At 49.8% G+C, this 21,647-nt stretch overlaps 1 protein-coding gene across 1 annotated transcript in view; it reads right to left on the bottom strand.

Moving 5' to 3' along the window:
• Nucleotides 1–693: 693 nt before the first annotated feature.
• Nucleotides 694–21,647, bottom strand: part of clybl (citrate lyase beta like) — a 53,617-nt gene continuing 32,663 nt past the window's right edge. The window contains exons 3-8 of the mRNA XM_030343722.1: nt 16,156–16,344; nt 9,080–9,181; nt 7,908–8,001; nt 6,644–6,811; nt 2,320–2,444; nt 694–1,100 (exon numbers count right to left, since the gene is read on the bottom strand). Of these exons, the coding sequence (XP_030199582.1) occupies nt 1,008–1,100; nt 2,320–2,444; nt 6,644–6,811; nt 7,908–8,001; nt 9,080–9,181; nt 16,156–16,344 (771 nt within the window). The 3' untranslated portion in view covers nt 694–1,007. The remainder of the gene's footprint in view (nt 1,101–2,319; nt 2,445–6,643; nt 6,812–7,907; nt 8,002–9,079; nt 9,182–16,155; nt 16,345–21,647) is intronic.

Here is a 21,647-nt window from a genome sequence, read left to right as displayed (position 1 = left end):
GTTGTCAATAAACACAGAAATACAAACAAAAAAAAGGGATTGAAGAATCACAAACCATGAGCTGAACCTTGATGGCTTAAAAAAAATATATATTCCCCCCCCCGATAAAGGAAAAACAGTACAAAGCGCTGCTCTGCGGTGAGAATGGGTGCATGTGCTAGGTTCATGTACGTTGTGGGTGCCCCTGGATACCCAGCGTCTGATGCCACACGTCTGCCAGTGGGCACGGCACGGGCACACCGCTGACACCCAAAGAGATGGGGGAGGCCCTCGCCAGAAAGCCAAAAACAAACAATCAAACGGCAACCGCCGACCCCGCGAGTGTTGGTGGAACGTGAATCACTGAGGCTTTCAACAGGACTTTGCTGTCGGGGAGGTCTGGGACTGGGCAGGGGGGGGGGGGGGGGGGGGGGGGGGGTTGAGGGCTGGGTGGAGGTCTAGGGATGGGGGGGGGGGCGGGGAGGCCAGGGCCGGTGCTGAATGGATCAACACACAGTGGCTTGTTGTGTTTGTTTACCCTTTCGCCCCCAGCTGCCTGGGCCCCAGAGATGGCCGAGCATCAGTCATTGACCCGGGAGAGGGGGGGCACGTGGTCTCAATGCATATACACACACTGCAAAACACACACACACACACACACAAGCACAAGCACACAGACGTTCGGAAACGTACACACAGACGCGCAAGAACAGAGGCTGTGGTATGTTGATTTATTTTTATTTACATTTTACAAGGTAGTAATCATCTCATGTCATTCAAACCTCAGTTAATTCTTCTAAATAAGTAATACAACAATTTACAATAAGCTTCACCAAACATTGCATCAGCTACCACAGAAGTGTCAATGTGCTTCCCATTCCATCACAAAACTTCTACAAACTATTTGCAACTTTGCAGCAGTCAGGATTTGGGATCCAGGATTGGCTCAAGACTTGGGTCTCCCATCTGACTCTGTAGCCTGGATGTTGGAGTTCTTCCACTCTCTTGATGTGTGGAGGGTCTGAGGTTTACTTTGGTACAGTGGAGGACAAGGTCAGGATGTTCTGGGCCTGTTTCAGCGAGGGCATGTCAATCATGCTGCCACGGAAGGTGAAGGCTCCCTGGGGGAGAGAGAGAGAGGGAGAGAGAGAGGGAGAGAGAGAGGAAGAGAGATGGAGAGAGAAAGGAAGAGAGGGAGAGAATTTAGTATGGTCAATTAGAAAAGTAATCAAAGCATGCTCAAAACTATCGTCAATTGTTTTATTTCATCCAGAATTGCTCATTAACTCACAAATACATTAACACCAAAGAAGAGATTGCACATTGGTTCTACACCATGAGATTCCACACATCCACAGTCAGGCAGAAAAAAGTTGCAACTGTCACATTTCAAAGACGACAGGTTCATCCCTGATTTCTGCCCACGACCCTAGAATTATAATTACAAATGTACACTCCCTCCCTCCCTCCCTCCCTCCCTCCCTCCCTCCCTCCCTCCCTCCCTCCCTTCCCCTGTGTGGCGGGGGGGCGGGGTGAGGGAACCTGTCCCCCAGGCGATGTTTAGTGCACCGGAGCGGCCCAGGAAGGGGGACAGGTGTGGGCAGAATGCGCAATGACATCAGCACAGAACCAACAGCGCTCCGCACATAAAGATCCATCCATGCAATAAATTAGGAGCAATAATATCCTACATTTAATGGACCTGTCCGCCCCTCCCTCAAACTCACCCCCCCCACCCACCCCTTCTGATATGCTGTCTCCCACTGAAGTGTGTATTGTGTGTATTGTGTGTGTGTGTGTGTGTGTGTGTGTGTGTGTGTGTGTGTGGGTGTGTGGGTGTGTGTGTGTGTGTGTGTGTGTGTGTGTGTAATCTCTGGAAGGGGCAGAGGTGTGTAGTGTGTATGTGTGTGCGTCCTCTCTGGAGGGTCAGAGGTGTGTAAAGTGTGTGTTTGTGTGTGTTCCCTTTCTGTGCTATAGAGACACACAAAAGATCTGTCCCTTGTGGAGGGCCGTAGCCTATGTCACCACGACATGGCGTCTGTCAACACCACCGCACACTGGTACACGCAAACACACACAAACAAACACACATACAAATACACGTGCACAAAACACACACATACATCGCATGGCACCATCTTTTATGAATAAAATACAGAGTGAATCATTTGTAACGGCGAGGTTTTCTATTTACATCACATAAACACTAGTGACTTATGGGAAAATAAAAACAATACAATAACATCTATTTTACATATCAGAGGGTAGAGCGAATGTGTGTGTGAAAGGGTGGAATGGGGGAGTGAGCAGCGTGTTCGAGGCTAAGGAGAACCTGTGTACCTTTCCCTCCAGCTGGTGTTGCCCGAAGGCTTCCACGAGCGCCGTTGCCCACTGGACCCTCTCCTGGCTTGGGGAGAACTCCTCCTGAACAGCCTGGATCTGACCGGGGTGGATCACCTGCTTACCTGTACATAAACACACAGCGACCCCCAGCCCTTAGTCACACACACACAAACACACATAGACCCTCTTAAAAAGGCACTGGAACTATGTAATCGCATAAACAAAAGCACCAGCTGGAGTGCTTTTAGTTTAGCCAATAGTGTCCCCAATGGATGGAATAAAGTACTCCATCAAATTTTACACACAGTGTAGACTATAAACATATATAAAGAATACTATAACATATGAAAGAATGTGTTGAAATGGCACACACAGACACAGACACAGACACACACACACACACACACACACACAATGGTCTATGTGACTTTCCATCGCTAACACAACGTTGTCTTCCACAGAGTTGTCCCCCCTGGTCCAGACTGAGAGGAAGGGGGAGGGGGGGGGGGGGGGGAGGGGGCAGGGCATGGGGAGGGGGGGAGGGGGGCAAGGCAGCTTCATCTGGGGACACCAACCCCCCCCCCCCCCCCCCATCCCCCCTGCCCCACCCACCCACAATCTGGGCGAACGCCACCGCCGTAATCCCTCGTGTACATCGGGAGGATCAAACTTGTAGCGTTGAAGTTGAGGATATGAAGTGTCTGGCGGGGGGGGGGGGGGACGGGGGGGGGGGCGGGCCGCGATGTCATCACTTCAGGGCTAAGCTCTGTCCAGCCGGCCCCACCCCCCTCCTCCCCCCATTCAACAGGGCCTGGCGCCAGTGGGCTTTTTAACGCCGGGAGACAGAAATAAAAGGACAAAAAGAGAGGATGGGTAGTGTGAGGAAAATGAGGAGAAGAATGAGGCGAAGAGACCACCTATGTGCATATTGGGTGTGTGTGTGCGGTATTGTGTCTGTGTGTGTGTGTGTGTGTGTGTGTGTCTGTCTGTCTGTGTAGGTAGAAAGGTGTGCAGAGGGGAAAAAAGAACTGTTTTCCTCCTCTTACCTCTTCTATGTACGGCAATTAAATGTTTCTACACTTTGATTTTGGGGTATGTGCATGCACGTGTCCACGTGTGGGCGCGTGTGTGTGTACTTGTGTGTGTGTGTGTGTGTGTGTGTCGACAGGAGAGTGACAGAGTAAGGAGAGCGTGCACGTTGACAGGGTGACTCAGGTGCCCTCGGTTACAACTCATTGGTTCCCCCAAAACGCATCCGTCATGCCCCCCAGCCAATCGCGGGCTGCCATGTGTTGCTGCCGTCTCATTGGAGGATTGCTATTTAGCAAAGTGCTCTCAGGCGGATGATGGGCAGGGCCCCTGGGACGGCAGAGAAATCTGCTCTCCAAAAGCAGAGAAATGTGTACCGTGACTCTGGGAAGCCGCCCTCTCCGCTTCCACTCGCGAGCAAAAGGCGGACAGTTCCGATTGGTGGTCAAACCCCCGGCACTGGCGGCTGACAGGTAAAACCTAAAATCCCCTGACATACTTTGACACTTCAAAGGCACAGGCAGGTCTCAGGGCGGGCGGCAGCGTGGTCCTTTGCTGAAATAAATCAAGAATGGTAAAAAAAAAAAGAAAGAAAAAGGAGCAGTATTTGTTACAGGGTTTACGGCTGGGTTTCCCCGGATCGATTGCTACAGTGTTGTTTATGTATTTTTCATCCGGAGGGGCCTTTGAATGAGGGTGTGTGCGTGTCTGTGTGGGTGTGTGTGTGTGTGTGTGGGGGGGGGGGTGTGTGTTGCTGTTAATGGCTGCCGTGCGTGGCTTAGGCAGTGCAGTGTCAAGGTCAATTCCATTTGAGGTGAAGGCTTTCAATGGGGCCGTATTATTTCTTAAGTACACTCTTGCTAGTAATAACACTAACTAAGATTATAGAGAGGGGGAGAGACAGAGAGAGCGAGTAAAGAGAGAGAGAGAGAGAGAGAACGATAGAGCGAGGGGAGAGAGAGAGAGAGAGAGGCCAGGCCAGTAAGCCATTAATCCACAGACCTTTGAGTGGTTTCTGTTCCATATCAGTCAAACCTCTAATTTCACAAATGCACCGATTGTCTCTCTCTCTTTCTCGCTCTCTTGCTGCCGCGGTCAAGCCTTGCTAGACCGCTGTAATGACAGGTGCTCCTTTCACCTGACTGCGCTCGCAAAGGCAGCCTTATTATTACAATAATCCGGAATAGCGCAGAAGGACATACAGCTAAAATATCACAGAATATTGTATTGTACAGCCTCTGTTTTTTTATATGTATCCAGGAAAACATTTCATAGAATGTGACATAGAATAGGACTAGGAGGTTATTCTCAGAATATGGTGAAAACTGTATGGACTTGTCTTTTGGCCCCATCTGACGAGCATAACGTCGGACGGTAGAGACGAAAGAGGGAGCATTTGCCACTCAAGAGTGTGTGAGGGCTAACATTCAAAGAGTCACGTCGCTCCGTCAGTGTAATAGTAGATATCTCAGACACAAGATTGACCGTACGCGGACAAACAAAGTGTGAAATAATTTAAAATGTCTTGAATTATTTTCCGGGGGCGGACTGAAAAGTGTAGGTTTGATGGCGCCGATATGGCACGGAGGGGCATCAGAGCGTTCGGGAGGCAGGCCAGGTCACATGCGAGTGTTGTTGCCGTGAGAGGCGCGCCGTTACACACTGATCTCACAACCAGACGGGGAGGGAAGAGCCCTCACTAAGCAAACGCTATTCACTCTACACATGCTCTATGTGTGGAGTGTGTGTATGTGTGTGTGGGTGTGTGTGTGTCTGTGTGCGTAAGTGTACGTAAGTGTGCGTAAGTGTGTGCGTAAGTGTGTGTGCGTGCGTGTACTTCAACACCTACAGGGCGAGCAAGGATACGGCGTGCACAGGACACTTTCTGCAGTGACAACAGTTTTATGTGTGACTGGTGACGTCGGTACGTGCGCTTACTAGTTGTTATGTGAAGTCTGACAGACCGGGGATGGGGGTGGAATCGGTGCGGGGTTGCGCACATGGAATTACCGTCTTGGCGAATACAACAGATAAAGCAGAGGCTCTTCTTCCTCTCCATTAGTTTCCCCTTCCTCTCTCCGGAGCGAAGCCCCACTAATGGCGATAATGTAACAACTGACCTATTAAATGAAGTCCTGCTGCTTCCCTGACATGGAACAAAAACAAAGCCCGGAATGGCAAAGAAACGACTAGTACTGATTTATAGCCGAGAAACAAGAAACACTATAATAGACGGATAACACCTCGCAGGGCAGAGACTAGGAGTTGTGTCCGAGTTGTGTTCTGGCTGTGTGACTTGCAGCCGTTTGCTGATTTGAGTTTCTGGTTTAGAAGCAAATGGCTCACTGATTGATGAAAATGCCAGCGTAATGATAACGACTGCCTTGGAACCGCTGCCATATTTCTGGAATATCCACTTTGGAATAGAAATTCCTGTCTCCTGCCGTCTGTGGGGCACGCACGCACGCAAACACACACACACACACACACACACACACACACACACACACACACACACACACACACACACACACACACACACACACACACACACACACACACACACACACACACACACACACACACACACACATTCTGAAAGCGTTGCCTGGCTACAGACACACACTGAGATCTGTTAAACTAAAAGCTAACATTTTATGCTAGCTTCACAATGACACAAAACCCACACACACACACACACACAATGCTTTTTCAAATTAAAACCATTTAGCAGTTCATTCATGTTGTGCAGAAAAGGAAAATGTCGGAATAGGCGGCTAGCATTTCACTTTACAGAGCCGCGTGATTCCACCTCTCTCCGCTCAGCAGAAGCCGACACTAAAAACGGATAAATATACACCACTATAACGCCGACAATAAAACCTTGCAGTGCTAATTCACAAAACAGTCAAGTGACAATGTTTTTTGTTTGTTTCATCTTTTCTTAAGACAGTAAATATACAAATAAACCAGCAGATCCTCAGTGATCAAAATCATCTAAATAGGTAGACTTATGATGAGCCCTGGACCTAGTGTGTGTGTGTGTGTGTGTGTGTGTGTGTGTGTGTGTGTGTGTGTGTGTGTGTGTGTGTGTGTGTGTGTGTGTGCGCGCATGTGTGTATGTGCGCTTGCGTGCGTGCATGGGGGCTTGCATGTGTGCGTGTGTGTACGTGTATGCGCGCATGTGTATCTGTATGCACGCGTGTGCTTACGTGTGTGTGTGTGTGTGTGTGTGTGTGTGTGTGTGCGCTTACGCGTGTATGCGCGTGTGCATGCGCGGGGGTGGGGTCACCTGTGAAGCCCATGAGAGCCCCCTCGCGGGCCTGCCGCCTCAGGCCGTCCGTGTCCTTGTAGTCGATGTAGACCAGGTCGATGGCCTGCAGGCCGAACGCCTTGCTGGTCGCCACCACCTTCTGCCGCGCGTACAGCAGCTCCCGGGCGTCTTTGGTCCGAGTGGCGCCTGCCGGGGGACACGCCCACGCTTTGATTAGCGCCGCCCGGCCATTTATTATCGATCGGGAGATGAACCACTGGATCAATCGGGCCAGTTTGTCAGGATAAGCCACTTGAAACGGGCTACGGATAAATCCAAATTTAGCTGTTGATATTTACAATTTAAGGAATATTAAATCCTAAATATTAAGAATATGTGAGCAATTCGTTTTTAAGTAACGGTAAATTCTCCCTGGTACTGTTGGGTGTCCATTGTGTTTTTTTCTGCGAGTGTTTCAAGAGGTATCACCGTGCACTGATCTACATACGCGGTCCGGGGAGGAGACTGATTACCTTGTCCATAATCAATGGTGTGTTCTAATCGTGTGTTAGTGCGTGCGCTAAGCAGCCGCCTCTGGGGACGTCATTATGCGATCGCGGCGTCGCTGACTGTGCTTAACGTTGCAATCAAAGCGAAGCCAAGATCCCGCGCCGGCTAACTTTAAGATGACTGTTATTGCGCTAATGCGTGTTATTATGTTGATGATTCCAACACTGGTAAGGCTGATTATGATCCCTCAGATGCAATGACTTTATCTACGGCTAAAGAGAATATCTATGGTGGCTTTCGTCAGTTGTTATAAATTCATGTCGAAAGACTATGTTTAAATATTCACAGACTAGTCGAGTTCTCGTACATACCGCCCACCATGAAAACGACTCAATAGTCATGTAGAACAGGATGGATTTTTTTTGTGCAGAGATGTAAAATCTCTCATCACCAAAACACCAAAAGCCGTGAACAGCTGAATATGAAACTATTTCCCAGCTCATTTGCTTTAGTAGTTTTATTGAAATCACCACATTACCCCAAAGAGGCCGTCTCTCTCTACCTGATGTGTAAACGCATTATAGTGTCCCGGCTACTGGTTTTGACTCTCAGTCAAAAGGTTCTGTGTTCGATACCCCCAGTCTACCTGCTTGGCCTAGTTGTGCAACATACATTGCCCATACCTTCACCTGAATGCCCTGCACCTTTTTTCAGGGCAGTTCACTCTGGATAAATGCATCTCCTAAATGGTGAATCGTGATCATAGTGAAGGGCGCTTGCGGGGAGTGTCTACCTATACTGGCGCAGAAGTCATCGGAACCAAAGACAACCCCATCATGATGAAGACCGGCGCTGGGGGCCAGCCGACGAACCTCTTCACACACCTCCTGTTTACACACACAAACGCACACACAAGCGCACACAACGGACACACACCGCCGGCAGGTTAGACAGTGTAATAGGAAACGTACATCTGTGAGTTGTAAGTGTATCTTATGTATGTATGTACATGGATGTATGGCATAGATACATAAACACATGCCTATATGCAAACACTATGCATGTCCAAAGTGAAGGCAACGCTTTAGTTTGACATTTTTCGTTGGTCTACTCTGCAGACAATCGATTGGGAGTGCTGTGAGGGGTGGTTCTATCCAGAGAGCCAAATGATAGGTATGCCACGACGTTGGCAAGCCAAGAGAAAGCCAAAACACGGCTGGAAATGTGATGTTGCGCTTTGAACAACAAAAGAACAATAGGCCGGTGTCCAAATCAACCACTCGCTGGGACAGGCTTTATTTCACTGGAGCTCGCATCCTATGGTTCTGTCTGGGGCGAAGTGCTCTCACACACACACCCACACACACACACACTGAAAAAAATAAAGAAAAATACAAATAAAACGATCTAGGACCACGTGTCTTGCCCAAAATCAGACCAACCGTGGCCCTCTTCCCCCTGCGTGGCTGAAGGTCACTCTGTTACCAGACTCTCATGTCGGCCAAAATGTGATTAAAACCCTGTCCCATATGATACTGAACCTTGGTCTAATTAAAACATGTCACCGAGAGAGAGAGAGAGAGAGAGAGAGAGAGAGAGAGAAAGAAAGGGAGAGAGGCATGGGCAGAAAAGAGAGAAGGAGAGAGAGAGGGAGGGAGGGAGGGATGGAGGGAAGGAGTGGGAGGCATGGGCAGAAAAGCGAGAGAGAAAGAGGTGGAGGGAGGGAGTGGGAGACATGGGCAGAAGAGAGAGAGAGAGAGAGAGAGAGTCTTTCAAACATTTTGAAAGACTGTCACAATACATTCGATCCCTCTCATCTTGTGCTCTGGACGCACGCGGAGCCTCACACGCCAAGGCCGCCTCTTTCTTCCAAAGGGAACGGGACACAAACAAACAACCAGGAGAATGTGCTGAGCGAGGCAGTTTGCGTTGAGGGGGGGCGGGGGTTGCGTTTTATCTTTTTACCTTAAAGTAGAGCAGACCCACAGCGGTCTCCACGAAGGTGACCAGGCGAATCGGCTCCGTCAGCGGCCGTCCTTTCAAGTGGCTCCGGAACCTGTCGACAAACTGGAAATGCGACGGCAATCGCCGCGGCGACAGAGATGTTGTTATCTGGGAGCCACCGATACAAAGACAATTTATTTTAAATAATTGAATACAAGACGTGGAAAACCCGTCCAGCGTAATTAGCCAGAATATGTATTATTTTTAACTGTGTACACACACCTTGAGTTTGTTAAGGAGAGCTTTCTATTCGGTTAAACTGTCAAACCGTTACAGGGGCAAGGCGTTGTGTAGGGGTGCGCTCGCAGGTGTTTTTCAAAGTGTGAGCTTTGCGTGATTAAACCCGTTCCTATAGACTCTGTAGCCGCCAAAATAGCGGAAATATTGTACACAACAAAGGCGGAACACCAAGGAGGAAACGATATCCTGTACCTCACTGATGACATGTGGGATCCCTGGCTGAGCACAGCCATTTATGTGTTGCCAACTAATATGAATGCAAAACAAACACACACAGGAAAAACAGACTGAGATATCAAACTGTGTGTGTCAAAGCAAATTGTCAGGTGGGTAAAAGGAGACATTTTCTCCTAAGAAAACTCGTTTTTTCCTCTCTCTCTCTCTCTCTCTCTCTCTCTCTCTCTCTCTCTCTCTCTCTCTCTCTCTCTCTCTCTCTCTCTCTCTCTCTCTCTCTCTCTCTCTCTCTCTCTCTCTCTCTCTCTCTCTCTCTCTCTCTCTCTCTCTCTCTCTCTCTCTCTCTCTCTCTCTCTCTCTCTCTCTCTCTCTCTCTCTCTCTCTCTCTCTCTCTGCACATAAATCTTGACACCTCTATTACCGGTTTCGTCCGTTTTTAGTCTTTTGCCAGAAAGCAATCGGGAGCGTTTCTTCTCTCGGTTTCGGAGAATAACGCGAGCGGCTGTGGGAGGGACGCGAGCCGAGCGAGGAGAGGAATAATGTCGCCTTCGACTCCAGGGGTTCCCCTACCGCCACCGCCGCCGCCCCCCCCCCCACCTGTCTGAAGTCGATGTGCCACCTTCTCTCCTGAGGTACTGAGAAGCTACAGTGTCCCCAGAGATACACCATGGAGCACACACACACACACACTGGGTATACCAACACAAACCCACACACATACACAATGACACACACACAAACACACATTGGGTATAGAGACACATACCCACACGCATACAAAATGACACACACACACTGGGTATACAAACACAAACCCAGACGCATACCCAATGACACACACACACACACACACACACACACACACACCGGGTATAAAGACACAAACCCACACGCATACACAATGACAAACGCACACACTGGGCATGCAAACACAAACCCAGACGCTTACCCAAAATACACGTGCACACAGATAAACACACAAGTATGAATACAAACACAAACCCAGACGCATACCGACTTTCACACGCACACACACACACAAGTATGTATACAAACAAACACACACCAAGACGCAGAGCCACTGACACACAGACACACAGATACAAACGCACATATTCAAAGAGACTCTAAGACACACATAAAACACACTCAAAGACTCTCCCGTCCCCAACCCCGCACACACCAGATACTCACGCACACACACATAAACATACACACCGACACGCAAACCTTAAAAGAAAAGAGCGGAGGAAACGCGATTTGGAATGTTTTTCCGAGCGCGATACCACTCCTACATTATTCTATTTTTTGCAGCCCCCCTCCACCGCGCCCACGGTGTCAGGGAGCAGGGAAGAGATGGGAGCAACAATCAGAGTGTGATATGACACTTTGCCGAGGCGTTTATGCCGCGCGGGTCCTGCTAATAGTGCGGGCTCACCTAAGAAGGGCTTTAGAACCGAGTTTAGGCCTTTGAAGACCAAAGAGCTGCGATTCCTTTCCAGCAGACCGCTTCACAGCCAGCCCTGGACTGCCAGTGGGGGAGCCAAAATTCCAAAATCCATCATCTGGAAACACACAAAAGCCCCCTCGCTCAGATATTTCCTTTCAAAGACCGGTTCCCCGAAAAAAAGCAAAAAGGGAGGGGAAATAGAAAAAGAAGAGAGAGAGAAGAAAAAGAAGGGGCAGGGGTTCTCAGCTCCCGAGCACAAAATGTCTAAATCCATGTTCCCTCTTTTTCTTCTTCTCCTTTTCCTTGTCCTCTCTTTCACTGGTCAAGAAGAAAAAAAACAGGTATAGAGAAGCTCAGGTAAGGCGCCCCCGATCTTTGGGGGGTCTTCTTTTTTTGTTTCAAGGCCCGACCAGAGTAGCCCCCCAAACGCCCGCACTCACGCCACACTTGTTCTCTGCTCAAAGGGCCCGGCCACGCCATTGAGGGATTTAGAGGAAAAAAAGAAAAGAAAAGAGAATCGGGCCAATTTTAATCATCTCCCCATTCAATCTCAGTTGGATAAATCATATCTGAGAGATTTGCATAAACACAAACCATCAAAGACTTTTCATCTTCAAAGAGGTTTTCAAGACCCAATAGGCTTTGTACTGTAATCATCTGAGGTCACAACCCCACAGGAGCATGGCTGCTATGGCAACATAGAAACCAACGCTGGGGGGGGGTTTAGCATAATAACCCCCCTGCCCAACAAAAAAAAAAGAACAGGTGAAAAGGGGGAGGAGAAGCGAGAGAGAGGGCCCGAGCAACGAGGGGATGGGCGAGGGAGGGGGAGAAAACCATGATTTATTTTGCCGGTCAAGTCCGTCAAGGGGACGGCGTACATTTGGCGACGACATTCTCCCTCGATCGTACACAGCGCGTGTTAGCGTAGCACGTCCCTCTCCAGGAACCCTCGCGCAGAACAACAAATCTATCAGCGGCCCTGCCTTGAATATGGGCCGAAGAAAATGAAAGAGACGATGATAGAAACGAATGACAGCTCTCCCGCTCTAGCGGCGGCGGCGGCTGTGGGGCCCCGGCGACACCTCTGATTACATGTTTACGTGCTCCCGGCGTACCCTGCGCTTCAGCCCGTAATGGGCTTGAAGGGCCCGATTCACGCCGCAAGGAAAGGCGTGGCGGGCGCTCGCTCATTCTTCCGTCTTGTTCCAGAGAAGAGGCGGCCATTAGCCGTCAACAGCTCTCCGTCCTGAGGACCCCCTCCCCCTCTTCCCTCACACCCCCCCCCCCCCCCCCTTTCAATGGCGGTGCTCACTATTAGCCACAACACAAAAAATAACCCACCGCATCAGTGGCCATTAGAGGAGGCCTGGCTGTAGAGACACAAGACCGGCAAGGAACGTACTTCCTGATCACAAGAAGAGGGGAGGGGGGGAGGAGGGGGAGGGGGGGAGACAAGAGCTGTAGAAAGAAGGGCTATAGTTGTAGCGGGACAAGTTTCAATTAATTTTCTTCAAAAGGGGGGGTTTGGGGGGGGGGGGGGAGGAGGGGTGCAGATTAAATGTTTCCGGCCTGCTGAAGTGTTCATTTCACAGAGGGAAGCTCCCGAAAGAGACGAGGGAGGGAGGGAGGGGGAAGAGGGAGGGGGGGGGGGGGGAGTGGGACAAGAGGAGGAAGAGGAGGGGGAGGAGTAGGAGGAGGAGGAGTAGGAGGAGGAGGTGAACAGGAGAGGAGCACCGGGCGGCCATTCTTCTGGTCCCGGTGCACAACCAAATAGTGTGGCGAGCAAAGAATGTGCACGGCTCCGAATTTGTGTGAGAATTGTGGGCGGACAAAGGGAGGGAGTTACGCCTGTTACAGCCCAATAAGGCCTGTCAGTCACACCAGGGCCGGGGGGACGGGGGCCCCGGCGAAGCCAAAGACCGCCACACAAAGGGGAACAAGTAAGTCCATCTTTTAGCAACAAATCAATCTGGAGGTTCCAGTGCTAATATCAATAAAAAGAGGAGGAAAATAAACAAGAGGTGGGATTTACTGCCCCTGCCGCCGCCGTCTGTCCGTGAGGAGGGACGGGGAGGAGAGAGGGGACGCGGCGGGCTTACGACGTGAAGGCAGCGTCGGACCCACGAATAAACAAACAAACAAGAGAAAGGGACACAAAAGAGGATGCAATCGACATGTGATCACACGCACAAAAACACACATATATATATATACATATATATATATATATATATATATATACATATACATATATATATATATACACATATATATATACATATATATATACATATACATATATATATATATATATATACATATATTATTTATATATATGATTCATACCTAGCTCATTGGTTTACATACTTATCTTACATTGTATTAAATGTTGTCTTTAAAACTTTCATACATTTGTTCCTTCTTCCACACACACACACACACACACACACACACACACACACACACACACACACACACACACACACACACACACACACACACACACACACACACACACACACTCTCTCTCTTTATCTCTCTCTCTCTCTCTCTGCAGGTCTATGACTGCAAAATGATAACATGTTGTTCCACAGCATTTACCAGTTGTCCAAACTAGCTTGATGTGGGCCAAAACACGAGATTGTGAACACTTCTCTCGATGACTTCCTCCAAGGCCTTTATTTCCCCGCAAAACCCAGCTCACAAGACGTGTTTTGTGCAGCGAGAAAGGGAACGAAGGAAGAAAAGGCTGAGTGAAAGGGAGAGAATCTGTGAACACCTGTCAGCAATTATAGTGGGAAGAAAAGAAAGAAAGCAGGAAATAGACGTGTTCTAATTAAAACCACTAGTTAAACACTTCCTGCTTCTGGTCCCAAGACCCTGTATGCCCTGTTTGTGTCCACGCACTAGAGTGTGGGGTGTGTGTGTAAAAGAGTGAAAGAGAGAGTGACCAAGAGGGAGAGACAGAGACAGAGACAGAGAGAGAGAGAGAGAGAGAGAGAGAGAGAGAGAGAGAGAGAGAGAAATGGGGGGTGGGATTTGGTTTAAGAAAATGCTGTTTGTTTGTGTGTATGCATGCACATAACAGAGGGCATAGGCCTGACTGGATGCCCGCCCCTCCACCCCCCCCCCCCCCCCCCCCCTTTCTTAGACTCCTCTTAAAACCTCTTCTTCACCCCCCCCCCCCACCCCCCCCCCCCCCCCCCCCTCCTCAAGAGCTTCCGTTTGCTGTGATGTTGGGAATTTAAGGCCGTCAGCCAGACGTTAAACACAGAAATGTAAACACAACCCACATAAAGAAACATTCTCGTCTTCCTAATACGAGGATCCGAGGGAGAGGAGGAGAGCGTGAGAAAACAAAAGAGGGGGAGAGAGAGCCACAGATGAATATCAAAAGAATTAGAGAGAGAGAGAGAGAGAGAGAGAGAGAGAGAGAGAGAGAGAGAGAGAGAGAGAGAGAGAGAGAGAGAGAGAGAGAGAGAGAGAGAGAGAGAGAGAGAGAGAGGGTGCACTAGTTGGGTGGAGCGTCCCATATGGAGCCGATCAAAGCCTGGGCATGCGTTAATGATGTCACTGTCTCCTGAAGGCCCCCCTGTATATAGAGCCAGGGGGACGGTCAGAAACACTGGGAACCTTTTCATTTAGGTTTGTCAGTCACCTGGTGGACTGCACTACCTCTGGGTCATGTTTGGACTACACAGTCTTGAGAAATGTGTCAACCATTTTTCGTACAGTAAATACACATGATTTGCAGTGAGTACAGATGCATGCCATTTTGGTGTGGGTTTCTATCAAAGATGCCTACAGGTAGGCTACACACACTCCTGATGAGCAACACACCCCTGTCGCGCATCAAAGGCAACTTCCAGAACAAGAACTTTGGATACCAAAGAAAATATGCGTGTACAAATATTATTCCACTACCGTCGTGTGACTGTAAATAGGCCTCAGCTCTGGGATCCTCGCCGCGGTCCGTATCCATCAAGTTTAATGTTGCTTATCGTTGACATCTGAGAAACAGAGGTCACTTTGAATGAATGCGCCGATGTTTGGACAAACGGCGGGCGTTCTGCCAACGCATTGAACAAAAGTCAGCCACAATGTCCCGCCGAACACAGCAACGCAGCGCTCTCGGTCTGTGAGACGCCGGCGATACGATCCAGGCATCTACTGGTCCCGAGGTCAACGCTGGTAGGGAGCCTGTTGGGAAACGTCAGGCTACAGCGACCCGTCAACCGTCCGGCGGCTCATGTGCACGAGTGCCATCTGCCTCTTGGACCCGGGCCAAGAGAAACAGGGGCTTCTTTCTCCGATCTGCCACGGGAATTAATTCCCGTTTTAAACTGCTATGATATGGAAAAGTTTGTTATGACTGCTTTGAAGTCTCCCCCATCGGGGTCTCTGGTGCGTTTTTCCTGCAGCAGCACGGAACGCGAGAGCTGGGCTGTGCGTTCTCCTCTAAAACCAACCAGAGCAAAGGAGGTCTCATGGATCTTTTTTGGGGTTGTGTTTTGCTTTCTGAAGCATAAGGCGGCTTTACTGCGGATCTCCTCTGGGGGGGAGGGGGGGGTGATCAAGAGGGCTGCTTCTGTAGCGGCGCAGTCCCATCATACTCTGATACTGCTTTGACATCTCACTCGGGACACATCTGTGTGGCCGAACCGTGTGAGGTGGATTCATTACATGAAACACCTCGTCAAACTGCTTCGTCGCTCAGGAGGTCTTACGACACGAAGGTTGCCGGTTCGAGCCCAGGTTGCTCCTATAGCAGAGTGTCGCGGTTTCTTCGAGCAAATGTACTATATTGTCAGTCGCTTCGGATAAAATCATCTGCTAAATGTCCCTAAATGTTTAGTAAATGTTACAATGTCCTAACCGTTACTCCTCTGGATGAGCAGCCTGCTCCCTTGCATGGTTGACACGTGTATGAATGCAATTATGAACGCACTGATTGTGAAGCACTCTGAGTAGCCACAGGTTAGAAAAGCACTATAGCAATTATAGAGGCTAGTTGAAGGGAGACTCCGCTTGTATCCGTGCTACGCTAATGCATACACCACTCAGGTTCGGCATCCGTTGTGACTCCGCAGCATCGCCCCATTATAACACTGTTTGGGACGAGGGGGGGGGGGGGGGGGGGGGGGGGGGGGGGGGGGGGGGGGGGACTCACCCACTGCACCTCCTCCACGCCCTCCACCTTGGGCAGCATGAGGGCGGTGGGCAGGGCCTCGGCCCCAAGAATGACCCGCAGGTCCTCCTCCGCCAGGCCGCTGGACACCGAGTTGACCCGCACGCACTTCTCCGTCCGGCCCAGGTCCAGCTCGCCCAGCACGGCCGCGATCGTCTCCCTGGCCTCCGACTGTAGACGCAACGCACACGCACATAGACAAACACACACACACACACGCAAACACACACACACGCACACAAGGACGTTTTTTTTTTTTTTTACAATTTATTTTTCCATTTAGTGTGCTTCATTATAGAGTGGGATAGAGAGGAAGGTATTGGAGATAGAGGGGAGGACATGCAGCAAATGATCACGGGCAGGAATCGAACTCGGGTCGCTGCGTTCAGGACTGTGCCCCTGTAACGTAGCTATTTTAATGGATTACGATCAGAACAACAGCTTCTTCGGTAGCAAAAGACGGCTGGTGTCGTCTGTGTCCCGTATGCACAGAAGCGTGTGTGCAGAAAACTATGATTAAATACCTAAAAAGAATTGAGAAACATGACGGCAGAATGGCAGAACATTCTACAAACATGGGCACAACGTTTATATAACACTTACACGTATACATAAAGTGCCCATACATATTTTCCACATATATCCGGCGGTGAGAGCATACAAATGGTGTTGACCTTTAGCACAATAAGCAACATTACCATCACACCTCTGTCACTATAAAGTGCTGCCATGCCAGCGGAATACATCCACCTATACCTTTAAAAATAAAGGAAAGAAAAAGCAATCTCCTACACAATTTCGCCCACTTAGCGTATCACAAGTGGAGGAAAATGCCCCAGACAACAAGAGCATTCTGCAATCTGCGTTCTCCATATGGACTGAATGGGGAAAGGTACTCGCGTGTGTGTAGCCTGAATAAAAAACAAGGCCATAGCCTGCCCTCACTGTCGGAATCCTCCTTTCTCCACTACAAACGACAGTGGAAAATAAGGATTTTAATTAATAAATACCCCCCCCCCCCTACACCACCCCTTAAGTTACAGAGCAGCACACATCTGTAGATATAAACAAGATGTGATGCTATGCAAATATGACAGTGTGAGAGAGATATGGAGGGTTGGGATTCAGGTAAAGAAAATCATGTTTGAGTGTGTGTGTATGATTGCAGTCTAAAGGATGGAAACTCATGAAAACATGCAAATTATGTGAAAAGTAAGAAAGAAAGAAAGAAAATAATACTGAAGTTAAATGTCAAAAGGCGAGGAAAAATAATATTTAGTATTTTTTTTCTAAATGTGTTTTTGGTTAGGTAGCATAAGGAAACAGTATCGCTTAGAAGCTGTCAGCTCCGATCAAGGAGTTTGGGCTTTTGAGCGAGTGTGCACGTGCTCTATGTTTATGTACGTTTGTGAGTGTATCTTCTATGTGTGTGTGAGTGTGTGTGTGTGTGTGTGTGTGTGTGTGTGTGTGTGTGTGTGTGTGTGTGTACCTTCTGTGTGTGTGTGTCTGTGTGTGTGCGCTTGTGTGTATTTCTTATGTGTTTGTGCACACATTTGCACTCTACATATCTGACAGACAGTAGTCGTGACTGTCGAAACAATATAGTCCCCCTCTAAGCCTCAAAGACACTCTCGAGACGCAGGTCGTAAAGAGACAGCCTTGTAAGGAAGCCACAGATCGTTGGGTTGATGGATGGAAGGGGAGGAGGAGGAGGAGGAGGAGGAGGAGGAGGGAGGCGGCGGAGGTGGTTGTGGAGGAAGAAGTGGTTGAGGAGGAGGTGGTGGTGGTGGAGGAAGAGGTGGTTGGGGAAGAAGAGGTGGGGATGGGGTTGCTGGAAAAGGAGTTGTTGGTTAAGGAGGAGCAGGAGCAGGAGGAGGAGATGGCGGCTGTGGCGAGAAACCAGGAGCCACGGTAACCTGATCGTCCTGAAGGCGCATCGCATCTTCAGCTGCCCAAACACAAGGGAGGACGGAGACATCTGAACTGGGACCGGTCGGCAGCCCCCCATCAATCACGTTTACAATGTAGTCCTGAGCCTGGGCTGACGCGTGATCAATCCCACAACAGTTAATAGTTCATTCGCCCAATAATATGACAGGAGAGCCCGGACAACAACAAGACAAAGTGGGGTGAGATTCTGGGGTTGTGTGACCGCCAGGGAGAGAGAGGCAGACAGAGCCGGCCACTGGATTAGGATATCTCTGTACTGTGATACAGGGGAAAGCGCTCTGCATCAATAAAATGTGGTTTCGAAGTACAGATCCAAGATCAGCCGGGATTTAACAAGGGGTCATGTTCAGGCTGCCCATTTTCTGCGCCTGGACTTCTTCTGCTACCATGGACGACCCACACACACACACACACACACACACACACACACACACACACACACACACACACACACACACACACACACACACACACACACACACACACACACACACACACACACACACAGCGCCGTAACTTAAAACGGAGGCACTGTTTTACGAAGCTATAACTCACGTTTCATAAACCTGTTACATGGTGGATAAGAAACCCCCAACTCTTCCCTCTCTCTTTTACTATTCACTTCCCACTTACTTTACTCCCGTTTTTTCCTTTTTTATACACACACACACACACACACACACACACACACACACACACACACACACACACGTCTGTCTTATGCATCAGGAGACGCGTTCATCCCAGCGTAGATATATAAATGGCAGCCGGGAGAGCGACAACACATGACCCCGTGGTTTACAAGGTTCCCAGACACACTGAAAGAGCCGGCGAGACATTCAGGCATCAGCGATATATACATACAGATATTTGTATACTATACATACAGTAAGACGAGTGAACGGATAGCCATCCCTTTGATAGAGCACAGCCAACGCAGCGCTTCAATTCTCCGTGGCTTTAGTGACGACACACAAAAATAATGAATTAACGGACTGCTCTGCAGGGAAGAGAGAGGAATTGTGGTTCAACCGGAATTGAGGTTCAACCCCCCAACCCCCCACCCCCCTCCTGCACCCCCCTAACTATTTATTCCATTTTTTTCTCCCTCATTCTCGCAGAGAGAGGGGAGTGCCTTCGGCCGAGAGGCTCCGACGCCTGTGGGCCCCGCTCCTCTGAGCTTGAATAAAGCCCTTTGAACAGGGAGATATTTTACATTAATGGACATCCGTCCAACAAGTTGCTTCAAAGCGCCCTCGCCAATCACCTGGCGTCCGACGGAGCGCCCCACTCAGACGCCGGCCCCTCGTCTTCCCTTTGATTCCCGGCCTTCCTCCTCATCATTAGCGGCCCGACTCCGGCGCGGCCAGGGGGTCGGACGCGGCGCCCGACTTCTGCGGCGAGGATCCCCTTTGCTTTTTTTTTCCCCGAGAGCGAGAAAAAAAAGAGGGCTGACCTTCCGGAGGGCAGGGCAGCTTTTTAACACGCTGCCCTAGACTCCGAGCCGCGCCCCTCGCCACGTGGCTAACGGCCGCGGCGCCGAGACAAACCCCCCCCGCATCACACGGCGAGCGGTCGCACTGATGCAAGCCTGCCCCGCAGCAGGGCTCCCGCACCTCTCCCCGTGTCCAGACATCGCATCCTGGATGCCCATCGGAAACGTCAAACACCGCCACGGCACTGGGTCTCTCTATCACTCTCTCTCCCGCGCGCTCTCGCTCTGTATGGCCTCTCCGCTAATCCACTCTCTGTATCCTATCCCGCCGTTCAATCTAAAGTAGACACCGGTGCCAGTGGTAGCGGTGAACAGGGGAAGCCCTGCAAGACAAACAGCCCTGCTGACCACTGCTGTGGTTGTTGGTGTGGAAACACTTCTGTGCGAATGTTTTCGACGCTGTTTAATGTCTGATTTGCCTTCAGCGAACTCCTGTTTTAAATAATTGGGTGTGAGTGCACTACAAAGAGAGAGAGCAAGAAGAAGAAGGAGAAGGAGCTGGACAAATAGTGTGTTGGAGGTCACAGAAGAGATGGCCCAGGTAACAGTAAGCTTCCATGTTTTCTGCTCTTTCCTCTGCCTCCTTCAGGGGTGGCGTTTCGCATCCTGTCAAACACTTTGCGATGCTATCCATACAAATGAGGCTTAGTCGCGAGCAGGTGGAGCAGGCCTGTTTGATATGTAGCCGTCTGTGGCCCTGTGTTTATGTCTGCGCGCGTACCACTGTGTTTTGGTTGTGTGTGCGTGCGTGTGTCTTTACTCGTCTCGTCTGTGTGTCTGCGTGCCGTGTGTGTGTCTAAGCAGGCTCCCAGTCACCCTAGATGGGTTGTGACAAGTGACACGCGGTGCTCCAGAAAGCTGGAGGGGGGATGAGTGACTAATGCGGGCCATGCAGATAACTGACACGCAGGGGAGAGAGACAGAGAGAGAGAGAGAGAGAGAGAGAGAGAGAGAGAGAGAGAGAGAGAGAGAGAGAGAGAGACACACACAGACAGACAGAGATAGAGAGAGGGAGAAAGACAGTGAGAGACACAGACACAGAGAGAGAGAGAGACACAGACAGACAGACACACACAGACAGAGTGACTAATGCGGGCCATGCAGATAAGGGGAGAGAGAGATGGAGAGACAGGGGGGGAGAGAGCAAGACAGAGAGAGAGAGAGAGAGAGAGAGAGAGAGAGAGAGAGAGAGAGAGAGAGAGAGAGTCCTCTTGTCAGTTTGTCGGCAGCCACCCTGCGCTATCTGTTAGCCTGTCAGTCCAGGCTACGAGATAACTAGCAGGAGAGAGGCGGAGGAATTTGTAAGTCATGAAACCCGCTTGTCAGAGCTGTTGAAATCTGGCAGCCGAAAACGTGCAGCCGCCGCTAGCTTAGCCACGAACGCTAATTAGGCTGAGTAAAGAGCTGATTAGACGGACTCCGGCTACAGCTTATTGCAGCCCCCCCCGCCTTACACCGTGTTACTCATGAGGAGATGAGTCCCTCAAATGTTGCGGAGCCATTCACAAAAAAAAAATGGGATTACACGCTAAGTGCGGCATGTGTACGTCGGGCGGCGCCAGGTTGTGTTCAGCACAAGGAAGCTAACCACGCTCTCTCTCTCCCTTCAACGTGGCTACTGATTAGGAGTTTCAGAGCACATTTCAACCTGAACTTCAAACAGAGTCGTAAGTGAGACGGAAAGAGGAAACAGTGGAAAGGTCTCCATTACCTTTCCAGCATCGCTTCCCCGTCCCCATCCCCATCCTGTTACGTGTGTGTAACGTAAAAAGATCGTTAAAGAAAGAGAGATGGAGGGAGAGAAGGAGAGAACCTCCCTGTTCCCCCGGACACAGCGATTTCCTAAACCTTGCGCGGCTCTTCACACGTGCGCAACTGCGATGCATATGCATCAGTGTGTATGTCCGTGCGTGTGTGTATTTTACGGTCGTAATCAGGGAAGGTGTTAGAACACATCACCTTGCCATGCAGCATTGTGTGCGCACTGTGTGCAGCACAGTATGTACACAAATACCAAGTATTATGTAGC

This window comes from Gadus morhua, chromosome 20 (genome assembly GCF_902167405.1).
Source record: "Gadus morhua chromosome 20, gadMor3.0, whole genome shotgun sequence".
In the NCBI taxonomy this organism is placed as follows: domain Eukaryota; kingdom Metazoa; phylum Chordata; class Actinopteri; order Gadiformes; family Gadidae; genus Gadus; species Gadus morhua.
Note: the sequence above shows the minus strand (reverse complement) of the source record. Positions and strands in the feature narration are given on the sequence as shown.